The following is a 27,013-nucleotide window of genomic DNA, read 5'->3' on the forward strand; positions in this document are numbered from 1 at the left end:
CAAACCAGGCTAGGTATCCCGCAGAGATGTATTTTCATTGGTAGGCCATTCACTGGTACACCATCAGTGTATTCCTGAGAATATTTAGATTGCAGCTCATTTGCTGACAGTAAATTACAAAGATAGCGTAGTAATGCTAGAGAATATGAAAATAAGGAGGTTGGCAGGAACTCCAATAATGGCCCAGGGTGTCAATGATATCTGAACAATTCTCAACCTGACGAAGAAAGAACTGGCTGCCACTACAGCCTTGGACATTTCCAAAGGGCTGAACTTCGCTGCTGTTCCAAACACAGTAGTGGAACAGAACATTATTAGCAGTGTTGATTAGGTAATTTGTGGTCTGCCAGTGGAAGGGTGGAGGGAATTATGCAGGAAACATGCAGGATCTTCAACAAATCCTAATCTCCAAAACCAGATACGGCAACAGAAGAACGGGGAGTACTAAGATTGCCAAGAGAAGATGAAAACATGGTTGTTCTATGTGACAACAAAGGAAATGTGACAGTTCTATTGCGAGCTACCACCAGAAAATAACACTGTTCGACATGGGTTCTATTTCTGATATTAAAGTTTGTGCTTCTAGACCATTTTACCATGGGAAATTCAAATATGTAAACAAAATATCGTTGTCAGGGATACTTTTTATGTAATATGTATATATATGTATATTCACAATTTAAGGCATACACAGAGACGTTGTAGAGAAATACGGGTATGTTGCCGTATCCAATAGTGATAAAACGTGATAATTTCTTGTGCAACAGCAGGTGGGAAGAATCAGACATCATTACGTTATCCCCCGCCACACCTATGTCATTAAGACAACCTGAAACATCTCATTAACTCGAACGGCGACAGCCGGTCGCTGCCTCGGCAGTAAAGCTTCACGCCTCCTAGGGGCAGGTGCATCGAGTTTACAACAGTGGTGTTAGCCGCAATTTGTGTCAGTCTTAACGCGTGGGTGTTTTGGCTGACAAGTAACTGTGTGTCATATTTCCAAGCACTGTTGAATCTTTTAGTTCCTGTGTGTAAACTGATTGAGCCTGGTGCTGAAGGTAAAACGACTGCTTGTTTTTACACATCAGCGTTCCTCTAGTTCCCTACTATTAATTTAATACAGGTGTATTACCAGAGTGGTATTTTTAAATTTGCACAAATGCCACGTCGTCGTGGATGTTGATATAAACCGGACTACTTCTGCTACATCTGTGGGAAGTTCACTTTTGCCAGAAATAGGAAGAAAATTTCTTCAATCATAAAGAAAGCATACAAACATTACTTTGGAGTAGAGGTAGGAGACCAAGATAAAGAATGGGCACCACATTTCTGTTGTGCTACATGTTACTGCAAACTAATTCAGTGGTGGAAAGGTAAAGAGAATGTGGCATTGTTTGCTGTTCCCAAGGTGTGGAGGGAGCCTAAGGACCATGTTACTGATTGTTATTTCTGTCTAACAAAAATTCAGGGTTTTACAAACAAAAAGTCGAAGAGGCACATTGTTTACCCAGATCTGCCTTCAGCGAGAATGCCAGTGCAGCATTCCGACAACCTTCCAGTAACTTCAAGAGCCCGAGGTCAAATTCCGAGTGACAGTGAAATAAGTAGTACTGAAGAAATCACAGATGATGATTCTTTATATCACTGCACAAGTGAGTCATCGCCACATTTGTTAACACAGGCAGATTTAAATGATTTAGTACGTGATCTAGGACTAAGTAAACAAAAGGCGCAGCTGCTTGGTTCAAGATTACAAGAGTATAATCTACTGCACCAAAGTACCAAAATCAGTGTGTTCAGGCACAGAGAACATGCCTTTATTTCTTATTTTTCAACTGACGAAGCACTGACATTTTGCAAAGACGTTGCTGGCCTGATGAAAGTGCTGAACTTCACTTATATTTCACAGGAGTGGAGACTTTTCATAGATGCACCGAAAACAAGTCTGAAGGGTGTTTTGCTCCACAACGGAAATAAAATACCCTCTGTTCCAGTAGCTTACGCTAGTTTGACAAAAGAGAATTACGAATTCGTACAAAGGAGCTAAATTCATTAAAATACAATGAACACAAATGGAAAATATGTGCAGATTTCAAGGTAATTGCTATGGTACTGGGAATGCAACAAGGCTACACAAAGTATGCCTGTTTTCTTTGCGAGTGAGATAGTCGAGACCGAAATTCTGACTACGTGAAAACGAAATGGCCTAGGCGAAGATGGAAAGTTGGCGAAAAGAATGTACAACGTCAAAGTCTGGTAGCTCCTGAATATATACTACTTCCACCACTTCACATCAAACTTCGCCTGATGAAACAATTCGTGAAGGCCATGGATCCAACAGGCTGTGGGTTTGCATATCTAGCTACCAAATTCCCCCATCTTTCAGCTGCAAAAATAAAGGAAGATGTATGTGTGGGCCCACAAATCAGGGAGCTGCAGAAAGATGCAAATTTTGAAGCATGTTTAACTGATAAAGAAAACACCGTATGGGACTGTTTCAAGATGGTGTGGGAAAACTTCCTTGGAAGAAGAAGAGCTACTAACTACAAAGCAATGGTGAAGGATATGATCAAAGCATATCAGGATTTGGGGTGCAATATGTCTTTGAAGGTACATATGATGGACTCTCATCTGGACTACTTCACAGAGAGTTGTAGTGACGTATCGGATGAACATGGGGAAAAATTCCATAAAGACATTTCTACCGTAGAAAGGCACTATGAAGGGAAGTGGGTACCTTCTATGTTAGCAGATTATTGCTGGAATATCATTCGAGAGAAGAAAGATTCACAATACAAGAGAAAAAAGTGATGTGCATTACAATGCAGTGGCTCATTGTTTGTCAATTTTCTGTAATTTCTCATGTCAAATAAATGCTTTAATGTGTATACACAAAGGTTACTGTGTTATATGTTAGATCCCACCCTCCATTAATGTGATGAACTTATAACATCATAAAGATGTGCATTTGTTTGTCGAATTTCACCTCACATTTGCTGCACTATATCAGGAACTGAAAAGAGAAATAAAATTGCGATTACTCATAAACTATCCCTGACAGAAAAAAACCAAAAACAGTTTTCAATTCAGCACTCAAAATACAACTAGGATCACAATATTTTTTATCAGAAATAGAAAAAAGGTTTTTTTTTTGTAGAACAGTGTAATCACTGTGGGGCAGTATCTGGGCTACATGAAGCTGAAGGAGGAAGCAACACTGAGGATGCCAAGAAAAGTAATAGCTTTGCTTCACCAGTCAGTTCTAATGAAAGAAGACATGAAGTGGCTCTATCAAAAGAGTCAAGCACCATCATGCTTGTATGGACTGTCTAAAACTCATAAAGAAAGTGTCTCACTGTGACGTGTATTCAATACCATTAATGTACTCATATATGGCGTGGCCAGGGATCTAACGTCAACTTCTGAAATGAGCTTCAATGTAACATCACTTTTCACATGAGTACTACTTCAAGATGCATTAATACTCTTAGCAGATCATTTTGGGTTCCAAACAGTAAACCTATTTGAACGTGTACTCTCCTCAACCTACTTCAGTTGTGGACTATGAACAAGTTGGTGGAGTAGCCATGGGCTCGCCACTGGCCCTTGGGACTGCCAGTCTCTGTATGGGGCACTTTGAGGAGAAGGCACTAAAAAGTGCATGGCTCAAACCTAAACATTTCTTCCACCATGGGGATGGCCCTTTCATTGCGTGGGAACATGGCACAGAGTCCCTGAACGAGTTCCCGTACCACCTGAATGGCATCCATCTAAACACAGTTCATGATGGAGCTTGAGAAGAATAGTGTCTTCCATTTTTGGACATTCTAAGAAGAAGAAAATCAGACAGTACTGTAGAACATGCAGTCTATGGAAAGAAGACAACACAGATCTCTACCTTCATGCAACAAGCTGTCATTATCAGGTGAAGCAGTACACTGTTCTAATGACTCTAGTTCACAAGGCATGTGGCACTTGGGATGAAGACAACCTCCCAGCTGAGCTGCAACGCTTTACAGATGTGTTTCGCCATAGTGGATACAGAAAAGAACAGATTAAACGTATATTGAAGAAAATAAGTGATACAGCCACTCACAAAGAAGAGAGAGATGGAGAAAGAAGAAAAGGAGCTCATCTTTATCCCAAATATTGGGACTCCTTCAGCAAAAATTATTGAAATCGTGGGTGGGGTGTCAAGGCCATCTTTGAGCCACCAAAAGAAAAATGAAAGATATGCTTGAATCTGTAAAGGACAAACTACAACTACCATATGTATACATAGCATCCCTTTTGAGTATGGTCTCCAGGCAAATACAGCACTGCATCTCCCAATGCTGCATGTAACATATTATATGCATGTTTCTGCTGCATAAAGACACAGCAGCAGTGGCAGAACACACCCTCAGTGAGTGACATGCTTTGAATTTGAGAAAACAAAGATGTTGTGCCAATCTGATGGGTTTTGAGAGAGCATTATTAAAGAATCAATTGATATAAGGCTCCATAACAACATTGTCAATGGGGGTGTGAGCCAACAGCTTACCAGCTAAGTTCAGCATGTATTCCTGCACTAGCAGCAATATGCCAAGACTGTGCCCAGCAGTTGACACTTCATGAGTCAGATCGGGATTGAATGCACCAAAAGTTGAACAGGAGTCTACGGCTCCCACCACAGGTCACCAGCGCTGCACTAGGGGGTAGGGGGAAGGGGTATGGAGATACCGCCATCACTCGGCAAGGGGGGGGGGGGAGGCAGGTGCAGGTGCCTGCAACATCTTTACATTTCTCCAGAAGAAGATGAGAGTAATACTCATCAAAACTTCACAGAGTTTCAGTACAGTCACCCTTATGGAAGCCCGAAAAGATTTCGCCATTATCGTATTGTCTCTGAAATGGAGTTTAACATAAATAAAATCAAAACATCGAAATTTTTCTTTTAAAATTATTTCATTTTAGATCATCATAATACAGGTCCTCCTTTGAATTGTTACAAAACCCAAAGTAATTGATACTAAAATAAGTGATGATGAGCTACAAAATCTCCCAAACAATTGGAAGAAGGTGCAGGTCTAACTCATTTTCAAGAAAGGGTGTAGGACAGATTCAAACAACTATAGACCTGTTTCGTCAATATCATTCTGTTTCAGAATGATGAAACAAACTTTATGCTTACTTATTATTATGTTTTAGTGAAGCCCAAAAATCTCCATGTAGGTTTCAAACTGAATGTCAACACGAATTCTGCAGTCAAAGATTTTGTGAAACTTGGTTTCCTCATTTTGGTTATGTGATCTAGAAGGCAGTAGGTAGTGAAGCCCAGGTTAATGCTGTGTTTCTTGCATTCTGGTTGACATTCTGTGCAGTTCTGCATTGTCACTTATTTGAATAACATATGATCATAAAGAATATCAAATCCGTTTTGTGATGGGATTGAAATTGTACCTAATACAACTATAAAAGCTGCTACATAAGTAATTCATTGATGTGTTATAGGACTGCTACAGTTCACAATACATGTAAAGAATCAGGTGAATAACGTTGTAGGCTCCATGAGCCTGTTCACAGGTAAGGCTGTTATATGTTGCAAAGTTGCTGTGCCAGGAAATTGTAAGGAAATGGAGAAAGACCTACAGATAATGACTGTTTGCTCTCAGTATCAACAAATGTAACATAAACAGGGGAACACCTGTTGATGTGTCATTACATAATTAATAATTTGTCACTGGAAACAACTGCAATTGTTAAATGTGTAAGACTAAAATTTCTCATATTTCGCGATAAGAAGAAGCAGTTAGTAACTGCTTTGCTTGGCTATTAAATTTTCTTCAAATGTGTAGGAGTGTGTATCTAGAGCAATTTAAAGTAGAACAACTACATTAGGCTAGTTGCCAGACTGGATGTCATTGGAAGAAATTTAAGGAACTGTAACTCACCTGTGAAGGAGTATTCTTTAGTATTTTTTGACAGTTTGTTATCTTTATCAGAGTGAATTAACAGAAGAGAAAGAGAAGATCCAAAGAAGAACACACTGAGTGAAGTGACGCTGTGGTTTGCACACTGGACTCGCATTCAGGATGACGACAGTTCAAACCCGTGTCTGTCCATCCTGATTTAGGTTTTCCATGATTTCCCTAAATCACTTCAAGCAAATGCTGGCATGGTTCCTTGGAAAGTGCATGGCTGGCTTCCTTCCCCATCCTTCCCTAATCCAATGGGATCAATGACCTCACTGTTTGTTCCCCTCCCCCAAATCGACCAACCATCCGAACAAGAACAGTGTGATTCATCGCAGGCTCTTTTAAGCATGAAAGCCTCACAGTGGTATATGCTCCAAGAGGCTTTATGCACCACAGAACAAGGTTACAGGTAAAATCCCGAAAGTGGGCATCTTAAGATGAGTCAAACAACGTATTACTGCCTCCTACAGATATCTTAGGAAAAGTCCACAACTGTAAAATTGGAGAAATTGAAGCTCGTAAAAGGCTTACCATTAACAAAATTGTTTTATTTGGTATAATTTGTTGTCCTGGAAGTGATTGTATGTTTGAGGGAAATTCTTGAACATGATAAATTTGAATGTACATTGACTTTACTGTTTTTAGGCAGAGGCTAAGACTACTGTTTTTAGGCAGAGGCTCTCTAACAAAGTACAGCATCCTTCTCCCCCCACCCCTAAGTTGAGGGGTAGGGGTCTTTCAGGAGCATTGGAAAAGACTGAGGCATTTATGAAATTCGTATTTATAATTCTTCTTCAAGGGTTCATAAAAGCAGTTGCAGTAATATGATTACCTTAAACCTACTAATACCAGATGTCAGTTTTGTTCCGTGACATAATGATGTGGCATGCGATGTAATATGTGCACATATAGAAGGAGAATAGAACACTTACAAGGGAACCTCCCCATCGCACCCCCCTCAGATTTAGTTATAAGTTGGCACAGTGAATAGGCCTTGAAAAACTGAACACAGATCAATCGAGAAAACAGGAAGAAGTTGTGTGGAACTATGAAAAAATAAGCAAAATATACAAACTGAGTAGTCCATGCGCAAGATAGGCAACATCAAGGTGAGTGTGAGTTCAGAAGCCCCATGGTCCTGTGGTTAGCGTGAGCAGCTGCGGAACGAGAGGTCCTTGCTTCAAGTCTTCCCTCCAGTGAAAAGTTTAATTTTTTATTTTCAGACAATTATTTTGCGTAGCTGCACAGGTACACAGAGCAGTATTGTTTACGTGATCGTGTGTCAATTATCAAAGTTCAGGCACTCACACATAATCAACTTCACTCTCCAAAATTCCAGGACATGTTCAGATTTGCTTGGACATATGCAGGAATTGACGGTCTACACACGGAAAAATTTGAAAACGTTAAAAACAAATGTTTTGACAGAGAACAGGGAAAACTGTGCGACTGTGAAACTGTTGCATTCATTTGTTGCTGTTTATGTGACAAACTCTTATGTTTTCATCATTTTTTTTGGGAGGGATTATCACATCCACAAGAAAACCTAAATCGGGCAAGGTAGAAGAATCTTTTTACCCATTCGCCAAGTGTACAAGTTAGGTGGGTCGACAACATATTCCTGTCATGTGACGCACATGCCGTCACCAGTGTCGTATAGAATATATCAGACGTGTTTTCCTGTGGAGGAATCGGTTGACCTATGACCTTGCGATCAAATGTTTTCGTTTACCATTAGAGAGGCACTTCCTTTCGTCGCAAAACACAGACACTAAACTTATTATAGTGAACAGAGACATCAATGAACGAACGGACAGATCATAACTTCGCATAAATAAACTTTTCACTCAAGGGAAGACTTGAACCAAGGACCTCTTGTTCCACAGCTGCTCACACTAACCACGGGACCATAGCACTCATGAGCTCATACTATCCTTGATGTTGCCTAGCTTGTGCATGGACTACTCAGTTTGTATATTTTGCTTATTTTTTTCATAGTTCCACACAACTTCTTCCTGTTTTCTCGATTGATCTGTGTTCAGTTTTTCAAGGCCTATCCACTGTGCCAACTTATAACTAAATCTGAGGGGGGTCCGATGGGGAGGTTCCCTTGTTAGAATAATTGTTTTGTGAGGTGTTTTTTTTGTGTGTGTGTGTGTGTGTGTGTGTGTGTAGGTTTTGATGACAGACTGGTCTGTGATGTAACCCAATGTCTAGATTTGGTGGAAGGGTGACAGATTTGTTGAGAGTTGGCAAAATGATATCAAAGGTTTCAGTTAGTCCTTTATCTTTCTTTTCCCTGTATTTGCTGGCAAATCTGGTGAAGAGTACAGAAGACCTTCCCAAACTACTTCTAGTAAAAGAACCATTTGGAAATTTCCTTGTGGTTCTAACTTTATAAATGCAGACTTCACTCACTTCAAAGAAAAAAAAATAGTTTATACAGCCTCGTTTGAATCATATAATCATGAAGAAAAAAGCCCTTGACACACAGATCTTAATATTCGAATAAGTTGATCAGAAAATACAGGGTGATTCAAAAAGAATATCACAACTTTAAAAATGTGTATTTAATGAAAGAAACATAATATAACCTTCTGTTATACATCATTACAAAGAGTATTTAAAAAGGTTTTTTTTCACTAAAAAACAAGTTCAGAGATGTTCAATATGGCCCCCTCCAGACACACGAGCAATATCAACCCGATACTCCAACCGTTCCACACTCTCTGTAGCATATCAGGCGTAACAGTTTGGATAGCTGCTATTATTTCTCGTTTCAAATCATCAATGGTGGCTGGGAGAGGTGGCCGAAACACCATATCCTTAACATACCCCCATAAGAAATATTGCAGGGGGTAAGATCAGGGCTTCTTGGAGGCCAGTGATGAAGTGCTCTGTCACGGGCTGCCTGGCGGCCGATCCATCGCCTCGGGTAGTTGACGTTCAGGTTTCATAACTAACCTTTTTCGTAGGACTCTCCATACAGTTGACAGTTGATTGTGGAATTTGCAGCTCTCTGCTAGCTCTGCGAGTCGATTTTCCTGGGCTGCGAACAAATGCTTGCTGGATGCGTGCTACATTTTCATCACTCATTCTCGGCCGTCCAGAACTTTTCCCTTTGCACAAACACCCATTCTCTGTAAACTGTTTATACCAACGTTTAATACACCACCTATCAGGAGGTTTAACACCATACTTCGTTCGAAATGCACGCTGAACAACTGTCGTCGATTCACTTCTGCCGTACTCAATAACACAAAAAGCTTTCTGTTGAGCGGTCGCCATCTTAGCATCAACTGACGCTGATGCCTAGTCAACAGCGCTTCAAGCGAACAAATGTACAACTAAATGAAACTTTATAGCTCCCTTAATTCGCCGACAGATAGTGCTTAGCTCTGCCTTTTGTCGTTGCAGAGTTTTAAATTCCTAAAGTTGTGGTACTCTTTTTGAATCACCCTGTATTATGTATCAACGTATCACAAAACAATTTCAACGTTTAAGAGCTTAACAACAGCACAATAAAGTAATGAATGGTCATTCATAAAGTTCAGATTTTCTCAGCCTAAATCAGAACTATGATGAACAGTTGTTATATAGTGCTATTGAAGGTTTATAATTGCCAGGTGCGTGATAACAATAACAATTTTCAAGCCTTGAGATGTAATATTAAATTAAAATCAGTCCATGTCCTGATCTGTATTTGTGATATACAAAAGTTTCATAGCTGATACATCGATGAAAATTTAGAGTCCCAAATGTGCTTATAGCAAATTTTTATTCGAAATTCTTGGTCTGCACAACACTTTATCCGAGGCAGACCTAAGCACTACATGGGTCTCACCTCAAGTTAAACTGAACTGTAATATTCATAATGTAATGTTTCAATGGGATAGTTCATTGCAAAGAAATGAAGCAAATTTTCTTTAAAGTAACACTATGGAGACACTTATAAGAAAATTAGATTTATGGAAAAAATTATACAATGTGACATTTTGGACATGTTCCATCTCTTGTGTCAATATTACTGACACTGACATGAAATGATATCAGTTCACATCATTCAGATATGCTGAACCTGCAGTATGATGAATATGCAGTGACAGTTGAAAATTTGTGCCAGTCTAAGACTTTAAAATGGATTTCCTGATAATCGGAAGCAGTGGCCTTTGCTTATTCTCAAAATCATGAAATTTGTAATTATGCTAACTATTTTTTTTTAAAAAATTGATAAACCAAATGGAGACCAAAAAATGAAAATTTGGGAGTAAACATTAAAATGTGGCCTATGATGATAAAATCATTTATGATTTCAGTTTGTCTCAACACTCTTGTTTTACACAAGACCTAATGCCAAACTGTTTAAAAAAAGAATTTATTTTGAAATGCTAAGGAATTACTGCTCTTTCAGATGTTGCTTTTGAGTAAAATTGTGAAATAGTGTAGCTTGTACAGTTATCTACCATTTTGGAGCTGCCTTCTTAAATTTATGTAAAAGTGTAATGTAATATTGTACAGTTATCAATTTGATCTGTACATACATACATACATACATACATACATACATACATACATACAGAATTGAACCAGATAGCAGGTAGTGAAGGGATTGATTAAAAACTTTGAAATGCAAAGACATATTTGTGGAAATGTAACAGCTAATAAAAATTGGAAAGGGTCTCAATGACTTTCCATGAAGTCAAGGGGAAGCAGGATGAAAGGTTATGTTAAAATTTTTGATTCCTCCCCCCTTTTTTTTATCATGGCGTATGTTATTGTCGAAACCTAATTTTTATGTCCATTCACCTAGTTCAGTATTTGTTGCAGTTGACCCAGTTTAGTACTTTCCCTTTTCTATTGTTGTTTACTAGTGTTTAACATTTGTTTCTTATTTTCTCATGTTAGATGTGTATGATTGTTGGTAACAGTTCATAACAATGACCAAATATCTTTTTAGACTGTCTTTTACTGGTTTTTTGTGTTTTTTATTTGTATTTGTATTTTTCTTTTTGTAAAGTAATGATAATAACTTGGCAATCGTAATAAATAGCACCACCAAAGGCTTGAACAGTGAGCTGCTGAATGTTCTGAATATTGTGGTCACTAGTAACAATAACAAAAACAATTTAGTATCAATTTATGAATTATCTACATAATCACTGTTAGATTCACTATATTTTTGTAATTTGAATGCTTGTATGTCAGTTTCTATCAGGACACTTGCGATTCAGAAATTATAGTTACTTTCAGGTCTGTAGAAACTATTTACCCTCATGTTTCATTGATTGCAACATACAGTAAAAAGCAGTGACAATTTTTCTAAGTGATAGTACTTGCTGTATGATGGCTTTGCACAATTTTCTGTGCATTTCATTTCTGTTATTTATGCTGTACATTGTTCAAGTATCTTTTGTCACTCATTTGTGCTTTTGTTTGTTTTATTTATGTTGTGAAATGAATTAGTGCCATCTTCATATTGTCTGTATTGTTCATTAATGCTTACCGTGACTGATTCCTTCACTTTTCTTTCATACATTTTCATGTGCATGCAGCCTCTACAGTGACCCCAATATTTTTGAAAAAATTTACATAAAAAATTATTTTAGTTACATTCCCACACAAATTCTGCTGTGAGCTGATCAGTACATTTTGTGAATTGTTCTCAGTAGAAAATAATATGTCTTTCCTTGCATGAAATGCAGTGTTTTGTTAGCTAACACCTTTGTGATAGTAGTTTAAGTACCACCAATTACGAATTCGTCAACTGACATAAATGTGTCTTACATGACCTTTTGAAATTTAACAACACAAACTTCAGTCAAGTGTGTACTGCGTAGATTAGTTTATATACAATGAAGGCAACAGATATACATTTACATGTTACCAAATAACCGTCATTGAGAGTACTTTGTACCTGTTCAAATTACAGCAGTTCAATCACACAACACAAGTAACTTCTCATTTATAAGCTATGCAGTTCTGTGGACAATGGGGAGTAACAATTCACATTACAGTGGAAAAACTGAAATGATAGATATTTTTTTGTACTAAATGCCCCATAAAGCATAAACACTTGTGATGTAAACAACAATAATCATTACAGTTATGCCACTTCATATATAAAGCAATACATGTTTTAATAACTACCTCTGACTGTAAGTGTGTTACCAATTAACTGTGAAGAAAGCCACTGTTTTTTTTTTTAGTTTCAAGTATTATGGGATTGGTGTGCATGTGAATCATTTGCAGATACCTTAGTTAGATCATGTAGTAGTAACGCTCCAACTTCCACATATTTCTCTGCAGATACATGTGTAAAATTACTGAGATTGTACAATCATCCAACAGCATCCAGTATCTATGAGAGAGAAACTCCATCATGATTGATACCTAGTACACAGCGATTTGGCCACTGTGATGATGTCCATATCATGAGTCATGAGAAAATTCATTTTTTCCTCTGGCTGCTGGTGCTTGATGTACTCTGGTTTTAAATAGTGTGTCTCATGCAGAAGATTCTCCTGAATCCAAAATTCTGATGAGGAGTGAATGGTAAATCATAATGTGTCATGTTAGTGGTGATTCTTCTGCATGTTCTTGCACATACTACATTCACTGAGATTGTTAAGCAAAACTGGGGTGAGGTGCTGCCGCTGTTATTTGTAAAATGTGTTAGTTTTGTATGTAGTTGAATAATCTAAAATTAAAAAGGGAACAGATGTACATCTGTATGAAAATAATCGTATCACATTATTCATACAAAGTTGATAGTGCATATTATCATTTAATGCTAGGATTTTTTAAATTGAAGTATTATTATACAGTTTTCCCAGTAACAAAAAGAAATCTGAACCCTTCGTGAGTGCCACTGAAATGCTTATGAGTTTCTTTAAAATGTTTGAATAATTCGGAATGTGAACTCTATGAACGTTTTGTTCTATTTAGTATCTACATTTATCTTCTGGTTTTGAGGGGATTCTCACAGCATTGTAATCATATATTAATCATTGTAATTTACCAATTTTGGTACAGTTTTCATATCTTTGTTTTGTGATAATGGTGTTTTATGATGACACAGAACTTGGTGTTATCAAACTGTTCATTAAGCTATGGAAATGGCACAGACTAATTTGCATATCAGTCAAAATCTCACTCATGGCAAATAGTATTAAGGGATATGAGGCACTCAAGTTATTCAGTGGTCACATAGAATATTCCCTTCTTGTGTCATACGATATATTTAGATATAGAGAAGTTACAGTTGTCTTATGACTTGGTGATACACTCCTACTTACTATCCACAGTAGTGGTTTGCAAATGCACTTTTTTTAATGCATTAAAAGTGAAGAACTTGTCAACTTGAAGAGTGTTTTGATTGCTGTACTGCTTTCCTGGGCATGATTCTATAGTAGCTAGTATACATTGCCTTTCCCTGGCCTGTGAATTTCATTATTAGTCAGTTATGGAGGACTTACAGATTCAGCAGGAAAGTTTATTGTACATTTACAGAGTGCCAAATAAATAATGTTCCAAATATCAACAGCTCCTTCTCAGAACAAGAAGAGTATAACATTGTATATAATTGATCTTTCATATTCTGAACATAGCTCTTAATATACAAAATTGTTAAGGCTTTTGTGGGCATTTGTTGACTGTTTCAGGTTCTTCATCCGATGTTTGTTTGGTGATTTTTCTGATGTTTCACCAGCATGAATGGTTGGCATTGTTAATGCTTCACCACCAGCAGTGGAGGGTGCAGCTATGACAATGCCAGCCACTCATGCTGGCGAAACATCAGAAAAATCATTAAACAAACATTGGCTGAAGAACCCGAGACAGAAGCCAACAGGCAGTTTGTCAGCCCTTAATATGTTAGAAATGTCCTATTTCTATACTTCATTCACTTGTATGTTATCAAAGCATCTGTTTGAAATGAATTCCATCTCTTTCAATGGAAGATACAAAGTAGCACTGCATTAAGAACCTTCTGTTACTAGCTTTTCACATGCATCAGAAAACATCATAAATCCAGTTTGACATGTTGTTCACTTATTTAGTTTCTCTTTCTGTTGGTTTATTATAGTCAGCCACTTTGAATACTCTCACAAGAATAAAATAACTGTTTGACATCTGATGTATAATATGACTGTGACACAGATTACACATACAGTGTCTGTTGATCACACTGGCTGTCTTTTCACTGATTGTGTACAATCTGGCTTATTTTCTCTCAGGCTGACATAACAATACTGACTAAGATGTACATATTGACATCATTTCTCTGAATAAACCTCACTACCTTGACCTAAAACACTCTCTCTCTCTCTCTCTCTCTCTCTCTCTCTCTCTCTCTTCCGTGACACTGGACTCCCATTCAGGAGGACGACGGTTCAATCCTGCGTCCGGCCATCCTGATTTAGGTTTTCCGTGGTTTCCATAAATCGCCCCAGGCAAATGCCGGGATGGTTCCTTTGAAAGGGCATGGCCGACTTCCTTCCCCATCCTTCCCTAATCCAATGAGACCGATGACCTCACTCTCTGGTCTCCTTCCCCAAAACAACCCAACCCCCCTCTCTTCCATGCATCTTAGTGCTGTGTCTCACAGTACCAGAGGCCTATTACCTTGAAATATGAGTGTTTTGGGCTGAGCTTATTATCTTATCCTTGCCAAAAAGTGCTTATTCAAAATTTTTACCATTCTATATTTCATACCCTATATACGTTCATAAATTGTTTTCGTGGCATAGTAATTCAAATTGTAGCGTGCAGTAGTGCCTTACACCAAAGGAGAATATAAAGTACTTGTACCAGAACTCAAAACAACAAATATATTGCTTGATGTGCTTTTAAAAATACTAATAATTGCTGTAATTTTAGAGCAGTCTCAACGCGTCATTTATTGACAATAGAGCATATATTACATTTCTTCAGAATTTGCTTACTTGAAATTTCCCTAGTGTCACTGTATTTATCATACACGTTTGCACACCACCACTCATTTCCTCCTGCATTGCTGTGGCCACTGCTTCCACCGATGTTGAATCAATTCGTTTCCTCCCTCTATCAGGTTGCACACCAAAAGAACCCATCTTTTCGAATTTCTGAATCGTTTTCTCCAGACCCATGGCAGTCATTGGACCAACGACTTTTTTCAAACCGTTCAGTGTCCAGAACTTCTGCTGAGTGACGTGTGCACTGTCATCATTCTTGTAATACATCTTTACAAGCAGAGTGTGATCCTGCATTGACAGAGTCATGGCGAATGTCGCAGACACAAAAAGAGGAAAAGACATGTACCCGGCGTGTTTATACCAACTTCTATGGATCATGCGCATGACAGGTGTTTTCATTTATGTGACACATACAGCGCATCTATTGATCAATTTTTACACAATTTTTTTTTCTTCTGCCATACTTTTACCCCTTCTCCAATAATATTCCGTTGCAATTTGACATCATTCTGACCAGTGGTATTATTTCTACGGCATTTTGAAAGTTTAACTTTAATTATGACCACCCTGTATATCAGGCATTGTTCTGTGATGTGTTGTTCTCTTAAATCATTTCTGTATTTAAAGACTTTATCTAGTTCTGGTTTGTGGTATGCTTTCTGTAGTTATGTTGATGCCAAATTTTTCCTTGTCTATCATGTCATCTGACATGCATTGTAACATTGGTACAGAATCTTAAAAATTCCAAATTTTCCTTATTATGTCCTTGTTATATCCTGTCAGCCCCCATATAATTTCCATAATTTGAAGATTCTGCAATTTCAGTCAAAAAGTGTAGTATTACACATTATTGTCAACATTTATAGTTTCTATTTGGCACCTTTTTATGGAGAATTTTGACAATGAATCCATAAATGGTGATTCTTTTATTCTCATTTTTCCTAACAGAAAAAGCAGCACACTTAAATGTAAATAATGAAATTCGAAAGATACAGGAACTTGTTGTTTAATTCCTCTATTATTTTAATATTTACAAATATACGCATATAAAAATATCTGTCCATACAAGTCAAGATGACGATTGCTTAATTAGTCACCTTGGAAGATCAAGATACAAGACAGAGGTTTATTGCTTACTGTCGGTTCCTGTTAGGTTGAATGTTGGAACTTATTGAAATCCCTTGTAAAGGACTGTATTGCAGCTAGTCAGATGACATATTAAGCTCCTCTCATAGCCAGCTTCTGGCCATCTCTTGAGTGCTGTCATTTTATATGAAGTGTCACAATATGCATTACTGTATATTTTCAACCAAAGTATTTTGTGTCACTTATGCTTAATATTATAAAAGCAAGCCACTGTAATGCTGTGAGGTATCTTATGTCTTCCGGATATCACTATTCATTCCTTGACTGTAAATAACATATATCCATTCAGATTATGGAGCAGTGCATAGGTTTCATTATGGTAGGATTCATTGTGACTGTACGTTTCCTGTTAATACTACTTTCTTAAAGTAACTACTATCTTTTATAGAAGCTTCCTTAATTAGTTAGGTGTCATAGTTCTTTCATTTTTGTGAATTGTGCAAATACAGAACTAACTATAATACATGAACTCTCCCATTTTAAATACTGATAGTTACTGCAGGATATCAGCTTGCACTTTCCAGTTTCCTTCCATTAAAATGGAAGTTGAACAGTGAATATACCAAGTGAATCTATGTTCAGTAAGTTTGAATTGTAATACTGTAGTGCAAGCAACCGTATTAAGATGGCCCAGGAATATATTCAAATTCTGGGGACAAATCAGATATCAGTTGTCTGACTGTGGCAGCAAGTGACTGCCTTTTTGTATGATTAGGACCACAGTGTTTTATCTAATAAGAGCTTCATTGTAAGTAGATAGCAACACTGATTTAACAGCAGTTGAGGCTTGGTATTTTATAATCATTCTGTAACAAAGGAAAAACTGTAGTTACTATCAAAGAAGACGTAAATTACCTAAACTTGTGATCCTGTGCATGCCCAAATACCAGTAAACATGTTAAGACCATCAGTAATGGCAGGCACTCAATTTTAAATCTACTGTGTTTATTTGTGATAATTCAGTTGCTTATTGTTACGCTATTGGAAAATGAAAAATGAGCCCCTAGAGCCAGCATGATGTAGAAATACAATGTTTGCTTGGAGCAGTAAAGATAATGTTTCAGATTGCCATGCTGTTGACATAGTAGGAACTGCATACTGAGCATGAAAGCACAGAACCAATAAAAACTGTATTTCATTTGTTGAAGTGTTTTTGTTGTTTTGAGTCTTATACTTTGTTAGGGAACACTATAGACATTTCCGGATGGCACCCACAATCAAAATTTGTGCATTTAACTGAGTATCTGCAAAGTTTTATTGTGGGCCAGCTGTTGGCTGCATAGTCATTCCAGGAAATTGTGCTCCACATTGAATGCAAAGTGCCAGAGGTGTATCATTTATTGCTACTAGTGGTGCAAAAAAGATTTCCAAGCTTGTGATTGTGGTTCTGGCTGATAGTGCCATGCAGATTCACACGTGGGTAACTGCATCGGATAAACAGCTATTGCTGTTTATACAGTAACTGCAGCATAAAGTGGTGAAATGTCTCTTACAGAGTGCTACCTATAGTCATTGGGAATTTCCAGGAAGTTGGGCTACAAATGAATGTGGTCCCTCATAAGCCCTCTCTCACATTTAATCATTTTACAATGTACCTTTGATGTTGTAAGAGAGGCAGTTGGTGGAATGTTTAGTGATGAGAGCATTCTCTATCTTGACATGACAGACAGTAATTTGTGATAGTAGCATGGTACTGATCAGAAGAGAGGCAGCTACTGAAATACATGAGGCAGTGGCTCATCATCATTTCTGTACACTTTAGGGTGTATCAGAACACCATCCACCTCATTGTGTTGCTGATATCACAGTGTCAGAGACATGTTTTCTTCCAATAGGACAACTACGATTCACACATTTCTTGCATGTGACTCATATTTCCAGCATTTCCTCCATTTTGTCTGTTTTAGCAACAAAGGGAACTAAGGTGGAAACCTGTCTGTCAGAGTGGTATATGCACCACTATTATAACTTATGTGATTGAGAGGAGGACTGCATTGTAGCTAGAAGGGGCATTACAAGTTGACATTGTTGTCCAAGACACACTCTCCATGTGTGTATGTGGTCAAGTGATGTATAATATGCAGGGCCATTGCTTGAAGGTGATCATTGTTTTCTGAAAATGGGCTATGTTTATTTTATTTTTAATTGTTTTGTGTATTATATGATTTACTTTGTGCAAACTATTTACATTTGTAGTGCCCACTTTTCTTTGGCTACAAACTGTATTCATGTGTTATCTTTGAATTTTGTATTTTCTGTCGCTGTGCTTGTATGCAAACATATCGATAACTGTAAAAAATCGGTTGCTTGGCTTCAAATTGCAGCTAAATTCAGTATGCTTTTACATCCATCCTGCATCTGATTTATAATGTGCGACTGTAACTTTTGCTCATTAAAGCAATTTTGGTAGTGTTTTTTGAGGTTACATAACAGTATTATTTGTTGCATAACTGTTGTGCATGTTGCTGTCATGACTAATTATTTGTAGACTCAGTGTATTTCCAGGGTGGCAACTATATTAGTTTCCAGCACCTTTGTTTGTCAAATGCCAAGTGGATAGTCTGTGTAGTTCCTTCAGTAATATTTAATATAAATGAAATGTACAGTCTGGATAGCTACCATCTCTCTTTGGCTCCAGAGTAAAGTGGCATACCCAACAGGAATTATAATTGGGAATAATGTGGTTTCAATTCTTGTACACATGTGCAAATTTAGTTTTTTCTGTGGTGTCCTTTAAACCACTCAAATGTTTAAGGATCATTTCTTGCCTAGCACCATCTGTCATTTTAACTATGATCCATCTCTCCACCTTGAATTAGTTAACTAGTGATGAATTTAAATAGATAAGAAATCAAAACCTAATGTATATTATTTTTTTCAGTTTTGTGGTATTATCTGATCTCTAAATAATGCCTACATTCTAGTGCAGTAAAGAACGTAATTATGGAGCATGACAGTGCGTAACCTATTCTTTAGTGAAATGTGATACAAGTGTGTAGAAATTAATAGCTTTTATTTTGCAAATTGGGAATGTTGTTGCATGGTTAAAATAGAAAGTAAATTCATGTACTTCAGCATGTGATGCATTACTCATGCCACATAATTGTAGCAAATTATGAAGAGTTCAAACTTTTCATTCTCTCTCATGCACTATTTTGTATTGCACTCTTTGACCCTTTCTGTACAATCTTCTTAGAAATCATTGTTCATTCTGACTTAGATTGGAGTAACATGATTGTTCATTAGTGACATATTGTTTTCTTTTCTTTAATAGGAGACCGGAGATTTATCAAGCTGCTGGGCTGCGGGGCGTAAGAGATGTGCTCTGGGATTTTTGTATCTTGCAATCTATCAGCTTGGCTCTACATACCTGCCAGATAGCTATCTGATGAGTCAGACATTTCTTGTAAGAATCAGTTTACTTTTTTAAGTATTCATTTTACACATGCATGTTGGCATAATTTAGTTGATTCTTTATTTTATATACCAGATGTTGCAATAGGTTGATGTTGTTTGTGACAGACCAGTTGTGACGTAATGGAAAATTGAGCCTGCCTAAATATCATTAATGCAAATTTCAAACCTGCATGTATGTTAGAAAAACAACAAGCAGAACGTGGCCATATGCTTCTCAATTGTAAAAATGTTACTGTAAGTAGTGTAAACTTTTTACTTGATGAAACATTGTGGCAAAAAGTCCCATATTGAAATTTTGTTGGCCATAAGCAAGAGATACTGTTTACTGTCAATGCAAAACCAATCCACTTAACCTGGAGAGTGGCAATTTAGGAACTCGCAGACCTTCTGAAACAATTGGCTGGACCTGCATACTGATATCTTGCTATCCAAATACCTGTCAGTCTTAAAACTGTATTACACCTTTTGACATATTCAAGGACACACCAGCTGCGATCAGTTGATAATGTACCATAATTTCCAAGGACAACAATAACGTACATGTTTCATGTTGATCACACATGCAATCAAATATCAAAATTAAAATTTTGAACTTCCCTAGAAAGTGGTATAAGTGGCCATTTATGTTCAATAATAGGAAAATTATAGCTCTATGAAATTGTCCTATAATTTTCTCTGTGTATTTTTTTGTCATTCTGCAGCTCTTCTTAATACAAGACACTGTTTTGTGTAACATCTACAAAAAGACCATGTTATTAGAGAAAAAAATCAGTTTCATTTAATTGATATTTGCTCATCTGTAGATTACAGAATTGAAGATTTAATTTTTATTATGTTACTCAAAATACTTTAGTGGAGGGGTGGACTGTGCTGCACTCGAAGTGACTCCTGTCAAAAACGTTGTCACGTACACCACAGAGGCTCAGAGATTGGAGAATATGGCAGCAAATATGACATTTTATTTCAATTAAAAGTCACTAAATGTGAACAAAAAGACAGGCAGGCAGGCAGGCAGGCGCGCGCGCGCGCGCACACACACACACACACACACACACACACACACACACACACACAGAGAGAGAGAGAGAGAGAGAGAGAGAGAGAGAGAGAGAGGGGGGGGGGGGGGGAATGAGTGAGTGATCAACATCATATGGGTCAGTATGTATACGCTGAAGATGACCAATATAATGACACTGCCATGTTGTTACGTCCTAACCACAATCAACTCTAAAATTAAAAGTGAGGTTTTAAGTGAAGTAGATCACTTAGCACTGAAAGTGCATTTATTACAAACACAACGAAATATTGAGTCGCAGGCAGCCACAACAAAAAGACTGCTAAACAAGTAAACATTCAGCCAAAAGGCCTTCTTCTGAATGAGACCCCCCCCCCCTCCACACACACACACACACACACACACACACACACAAATGCAACTCTTACTCATGTGACCATTGTCTTGGCAGCCAGAGGCAGTGTTCATATCTGTTAAAGTTGAGAGTTGCATTTGTCTGTCTGTGTGTGTGTGTGTGTGTGTGTGTGTGTGTGTTTAGAAGTCTTTTTGTTGTGCCTATCTGTAATTCAACATTTCCACTATATGGTGAGCAGCAATCTATCCTTTTCATAATATTTTCGTTATTCCAACCTGGATTTTCCATTGTTACTAACAGAAGTAGTTTTGAGAACCTTACAGAAATGATTAATACTAAACAGCAAATATTTTATGGTGATGCAGTTTGAACTGTCGACCCACAGCACATCAACCAGTAATGTTAACCACTCCCCTTAAGGTTTGTTGCACACTTTGTGGCATTGCTATTTCAGGAGTTCTTTCTCATTGGAGCCAACAACAGCACCTTAGATCTAGATGTTGTCAAGGGTCCTCTGTACTGCAGGAGGATACTCGTCACATCCTCTGCTCTATGATGAGCATTGAAGGTAGCCCCTCCCATTGAACCTCTGGGATCGTCGAACGGGTCATTAGTTTCCTTGAACAAGAAGCTCCCATCATAGATCTGCACCTCAGTACTGTAATAGGGTTACATACAGAGTACATTGTCCACGTCTCTGTGCTTTTATCGTCTTGATGAAGGATCATAATCCTCAACATTGTGTGTGAGATCTGATAAGAGACAAAGTACATGGCCCAAAGTAGCACTTAAGTAACATTTCTGATAGTTCCGTTTTCTGCACAGGCGTAAAAATCCTTATCAAGTCTCCTGATCTGTATCTCACTGACCAGTGCTTGGCATTATAGTGTTCTTGTTCCATCTCTTGGGCACCCAGGGTCCGTATGCGAGCCAACTGTCTTGCTTCTTCAGTCCTGGTGATGAGGTGTTTTGTGTAGTCATCCAGAGTATCTTCTGGTTGTAACGGGAACAATGTATCCATTGTCATTTTGGTTTCGCAAGGAGCAGAAAGAACAGTGTGAATCCTGTAGTGTCTAGCTTTGCTGTGTTGTATACAATTGTCTCAACAGGCAGTGTAGTATCCTAGTCTCTTTGTTCGACATCAAGGTATATCGAGATCATATTTGCTCGTGTCTTATTAAAGTGTTCTGTGAGGTCATTTGTCTGTGGGTAGTAGGCAGCTATTCTGTGGTTGATGGCACAATGTACAATTACCGGAAAACTTGTCCACGATCAGAGATCATCCCACAGGGTGTTTCGTCCTTCAGAATGATGTCTCTTGCAAGGAACTGTGATAAGTATCAACTTTGGATAATGATTAAAATTGTATATGTTATTCTTCTACTGACCTAACTTTGCTGATGTTATATTTTCTTTTTGTTTTTTTAGTTTCTGGCAGTTTCTTGTTTCATAATCATAAGAATAAAATCAGTTTATTAGGTTACATGTGCATTATGAAATTATTACCGCTTGTTTTAGGGAAGAATCCTATAAATTGGTGACCTGTGGAATACAAAGGAACGTAAAATGACAGTCAATGTCCAAAGTCAAACAGTGACTTCACATCTCAACTTTAAATGGATTAAAATGAAAAAAGGAACGTAAAATGACAGTCAATGTCCAAAGTCAAACAGTGACTTCACATCTCAACTTTAAATGGATTAAAATGAAAAAACGGCTTTTATAATCATAGGAAGACCTGAAAAATCAGATTAGTGATCACCAAACTTAGATTGCAACATAAGTTGACATTAAGTTGTTCCAGCAAGCAGTGAGACAGACTGCAAATATGACAAACAATTTGCGTGCCAAAAACCAGATGTGTTATTTGCAATGTTAGACTTTGCGTTCACACCAACAATGTTACTAGTGCTCACACAAAATTCACTATGGTAGTTAACAACTTAGATGCCCAAGCAGTGACAGTGGTTTCGGACATTATATTAAACCCACCCTCGCAACATCAATTTCCTCCACTTGAGGGACACCTTAGTCAACCAGATGTGCAAAACAATGGACTAACACACACAGCAAGTATTCCAGTTTGAACTTATCAGCGATAGAACACTGTCAGAATTCTGGCGCCACCTAAGAAACATTATCAAGAAAGAAGCAATGTTGGATGCAACACCATGTCGTGTTTGGCTAAGACAGCTATCATAACCAGTTAGGACAGCCATGGCAACATTTCAGAAAAGTTATATTAATTCTTTATTGTCAGTAGCAGACGAACTTCATACTTTGATGGAACAGGTAAACAACTCAGTGGTGATGCAAGCAATTAATGACATCAGCTCAGGTGAGACTGCTGCTATATGACATGAGCAGCAAACGAACATTATCAAACAGCTCCAATGCATGCAGCGTCAGGTGAACACACTTCAGAAGTAGTTATTGGCACTGGCAGTCAAGAAGCAGACTCACACCAGGCAAAGTGTTGAAGTAGTCACTCATTCTGCCAGCAGAACCAAACGGGTGGCCAAGCAACACGGGGTAAACAACAGTACCCAGCGTGCTGGTACCACAGGCATTTTGGTGGTCACAGGCCACAAGGTGGACAACTCCATGTGCATCCCAAATGTTATCAGTGGTCTGCTGTAGGCCACTCTATTCCACAGTAGTGCCGAATCACAAATGGAGCCATCAAGTTGTGGATCCACAGTTGATGACATAACCAAAATTAACTAAGAGGCAGCGCTCAATATTGGCCCAGTGATCAGTGACAAATCGACAATGGCCACGCACACAGTGAATCAAGCATGTTTGTTCACACTGTATATGTTGCATAGGCAAGTGAACCGTAGTTGCCTTATTGATTCAAATACAACTACACTATCATACAGACAGAATGAACTGTGTCAGTGGGTGTGCCTCTCCACCTTACTGTAGCCAACAACTTGCCCATTACAACATATGATGAATGTGAAGTAATAGTTGACTTGGGTCTCAATCGAAGGTTGAAATGGAGATTCATGTTAGCTAATGTCATTGAGTCAATTTTGGGAGTGGGTTTCAGTCACCATCAATGACTGAAAATAAACCTGTGTGTGGCACAGATCAAGATGGGTAGTGACGTGGTCACAGGTGATAAAGGCAAAAGTACTACTAACACCATCACCTCACCCTGTAATTTTGTTATGTGAGAGGCCAGACAGAAAGTTATCACCCATGTAGGTAAAGTAGTGCATACCACATTGCATCATATTAAGACAACACCCGGCCAACCAGTCTCTCAACAGCCACAGAGATTGTCACTTTTTGTGGAATTTGAGGAAATGTTACAAAGAGGTTTCATATGCAGATCATACAGCCTGAGGGGATCATCATTATTTCTGGTAAAAAGAAAGGCAGCACCTGGAGGTCCTACCGAGATTACCATCCTTTAAATGTGCTATCCTGTCCCTAACATTAGGGATTTCATGACTGTATTATTTGGAACCACAATTTTTAGTGTGATTGACTCTAAAGAGGCTTATAACCAGATTCCTGTGGTAGAAGAAGACATCCTTAAGACCACAGTGATAACCCCTTTTGGATTTCTTGATTATCTACACATGCCTCTTTGTCTAAAATAGGCTGCCTAGTCCATGCAGCGTTTTGTAGATGAAGCGCTACAGTGACGTAATTTCTGTTTCATCTATTTAGATGATATTTTGATGTTTTCCAAGACAGCTGCATTGCACAAGAGACACCTCCGTGCAGTGTTTGACACCCAACGAATTTTCAGCAGATTCCTGGGGATCATTAACTTCTACTGCTGACACCTGCTGGGAGCAGCAGAGATACAGGCACCACTGACAACAGCGGTGACAGGTAACAACACCACAAGACAAGACCTCCTGTTGTGGACACCAGAGATGCAGTACACCCACTTACAAAAAGCAGTTCTCGTTTCTCACCCAGTCTGTAATGCACCGTTAGCAGTAGTGGTAGATGCTAGCCAGCAGGCTATTGGGGCAGCCCTCCATCAGTAAGTTGAGAAGTGTTGGAAACCTTTAGATTTCTCCTCCCAGAAACTTGATGTAGACACAAACCAATTGGAGAGCATACAACCGAGAGCTGCTGGTCATCCATGAAGCTGTGCAGCAATTCCATTCATATGTAGAAGCCAGACCATTTGTAGTCTATCTGGACCATAAACCAAGTACGGTCACTTTTTAAGAAACTCAAGGAATGTTGCTCTCCCCGACAATTTCACCAACTAGAGCCCATTAGTCAGTTTACACACATAAGACAGATAAGAGAAGCAAAAAATGTAGTCACGGATAATCCCCACCCCCATCCCGGGATTGATGACATATCTTGTACAGTAAATTACGATCAGCTCAGTACAGCACAAGCCACAGGCAAACAGCTAGAGAGCCGGCCGGAGTGGCCGAGCGGTTCTAGGCGCTACAGTCTGGAGCCGCATGATCGCTACAGTCACTGGTTCAAATCCTGCCTCGAGCATGGATGTGTGTGTTGTCCTTAGGTTAGTTAGGTTTAAGTAGTTCTAAGTTATAGGGGACTGATGACCCATAGTGCTCAGAGCCATTTGATCCATTTGAAACAGCTAAAGGAGGCTTTGCGAAACAATTAAACTGCCCTGGAGCACCAAGAAATGCGATCAATGGGTACCAAAGACCTTATTTCTTGTGAAGCGTCTCGACCCCCACACAGTGTATTTGTTCTTGAAATGCAATATCTATCAGTATTTGATGGTATCCCAGTCCTGAACTTCCATGAAGATAATAACAGAGAAATTTGTTGTATTTATTTTATCTTACACATCTAGTTCCATTGGACCAAATTGAGGCCAAAGTCTCGAAGGCTGTGGAATGAGTCAGTACATGAAATTACAACATAAATGTAATAAAAGATAAAATAAAATGTTTATGGACCCAAAAAAAAGACAAGCCATAAGTTTATATAAACACAATCAGCAATAGAACAAGGAATCAGCTTCATTTTTCAAGGAACCCCTTGACAGAATACAAGCAGTGACTCATGAGGAAACTCCTCAGTTTTGATTTGAAAGTGCTTGGATTACTGCTAAGATATTTTAATTCTTGTGGTAGCTAATAGATAATGGATGCAGCAGTATACTCAGCACCAGATCTATGATATTTCATGCCTCCTCCTCAAGTATTTGGGATAGAACGTCAAATTTTTGTTTAAAAATCGATTTTTCAAAAATACGTTCATTTTGTATTGCACATATTTCTGGAGAGTTTGATGTATAAAACATATGTGTTTGGGGAAATGTAAGACATTCACACAACATTCTTCTATCGCACATCACTCTATTTCGCTCTGTGGAATTCAGACCTGTACATTTTGTAATCGTAGCCATCAAACCTATATTCAGGACAGTGGAATATAAAGTCTCGTATGGTGCCTCTCCTGCTCCCAGTTGACCTGTTTCACATCCTACCACCCTTAAAACCTGTCAATTAATACTGGGTGAGATTATTTGTGACCAGCAGAATAAGAACTCTTCAGTAAATTTGCACTCTTTATTGCCTATTAGCTAATAACTTTGTCTTTTGTGTGACATAAAATTAAATATTGGAAACATAAAACCAGTAAAGATGAGAGACAAGCAACACAGTACACATTTCTTCAATCCTTAGGTCTCAACTTTTTTTTCTCTCTTAATTTTGCTGCAGCTTTACACGGAGTGCTTTCCTTTCTGCAAAAGAATCTATTACCTCATCAGAGTTCGTCAAACATTTTGCTGCACGAAAAATCAAAATGTCATTGTCCAATACTGAAAAAGCCGTTAATACAAATAGTATCCAAGACTGGTGTGGTTTCTTGATTTGATTGTGTGTATTTTGTCACTTGTCTGCAAGATAAAACTAAATAGGCCTTTCTGATACTGCAGCAATTGTAACACATGCCAAATAAGCAAAATTGTTTTGGCACAAATGGTCATTTTTACGTACCTCATTTACATAAACAATACAACTGATTATAATTCACGAAGTACCAGTATCAAATGGCTATTAGGCCTACTATAAACAAAAAGTTTTATGTTAGGAAATTGTTTAATGTCTCATTCTTCTGCTCCAGTTTCTCAAGCATGAGATTGAAAAGTAGTAGAACGAAATTCTTATATAAACTTGGAATTGTTATATTCTTCCATATATAG

General features: G+C 38.1%; 1 protein-coding gene across 1 annotated transcript in view; it reads left to right on the forward strand.

The window, feature by feature from the left end:
- Positions 1 to 27,013, forward strand: part of LOC126248949 (lysophospholipid acyltransferase 5) — a 181,672-nt gene that overhangs the window by 63,608 nt on the left and 91,051 nt on the right. Inside the window, exon 6 of the mRNA XM_049950479.1 lies at positions 19,329 to 19,460. Within this exon, the coding sequence (XP_049806436.1) occupies positions 19,329 to 19,460 (132 nt within the window). The remainder of the gene's footprint in view (positions 1 to 19,328; positions 19,461 to 27,013) is intronic.

This window comes from Schistocerca nitens, chromosome 3 (genome assembly GCF_023898315.1).
Source record: "Schistocerca nitens isolate TAMUIC-IGC-003100 chromosome 3, iqSchNite1.1, whole genome shotgun sequence".
In the NCBI taxonomy this organism is placed as follows: Eukaryota; Metazoa; Arthropoda; class Insecta; order Orthoptera; family Acrididae; genus Schistocerca; species Schistocerca nitens.